The 854-nt window shown below is 34.5% G+C and overlaps 1 protein-coding gene across 1 annotated transcript in view; it reads left to right on the forward strand.

Annotated features, from left to right (window-relative positions):
• The window catches only part of HELRODRAFT_178008 (hypothetical protein), a gene marked incomplete at both ends in the record, with an annotated part of 2,677 nt that extends 2,089 nt beyond the window's left edge, over positions 1 to 588 (forward strand). Inside the window, 2 exons of the mRNA XM_009026148.1 lie at positions 59 to 442; positions 517 to 588. Of these exons, the coding sequence (XP_009024396.1) occupies positions 59 to 442; positions 517 to 588 (456 nt within the window). The remainder of the gene's footprint in view (positions 1 to 58; positions 443 to 516) is intronic.
• Between the last annotated feature and the right edge of the window lie 266 nt (positions 589 to 854).

An 854-nucleotide genomic window follows, 5' to 3' on the forward strand; every position in this document is an offset into this window, starting at 1 on the left:
TCATGCTAGTTTGAATCAAAATACTGATGAGGAATTTTTGATATTTTTGTTTTTGCAGATACTAACCGTGGTAGAGAGTATGATAATAATAAGATGGTTTCTCGTTATAATAATGGCGATGTCGCTGTTAGCTCTACCTCCGCCTCTGCTAACTCCCACTATCAACATGATCTACCCCGAAGACAACAGGACCAGCTGTCCTAACGCTGAGATGTCCTGCTTGTTGGACTTGAAGTTCCATGAATTGGACTCCAACTCTTCGAAGGAAATAACAACGTACAGTGAGCAGTTTGGAAACCTACCTGATGAGTGCAGGAAAGGTAAGTTCAGAATTTTTCAAATTACTGGGCGGCGCGATGGTGTAATGGCTAAGGTGCCTGGCATTGTTGACGCAATGTTCGTGTTCGAATGCAAAAATATTCCCGCCTATCACATTCAAAAGGTTTTTTAGACGTCCAGCCAATTAAGAAACCTGACACCTAATTCGCATCAAAGTTCAATTTTACAACACCAAAGTTAATTTTTACAACGTCAAAGTTAATCTTGACAAAGTCAATATTTCCCTATATATACAGCAAGGAGCACTGACGATGATTCATTCGGAATCGAAATATGGCCTTATTTGCAGCATGAATTCGAAAAATAAGTTTATTTTGAATTTTAATAAACTAAACGTTCACCAAAAAACTTTAGTGAGAAAAATCTAAAAAACGAACTACAAACATATTAACGCCAAACATTCGGTAGAATTTATAGAATATTGTAAAAATTATGGTCTATTACCAACATGTATATATATATATATATATATATATATATATATATATATATATATATATATATATGCCCATTTT

The sequence above is a fragment of the Helobdella robusta genome (assembly GCF_000326865.2).
Source record: "Helobdella robusta unplaced genomic scaffold HELROscaffold_45, whole genome shotgun sequence".
NCBI classification, from domain to species: domain Eukaryota; kingdom Metazoa; phylum Annelida; class Clitellata; order Rhynchobdellida; family Glossiphoniidae; genus Helobdella; species Helobdella robusta.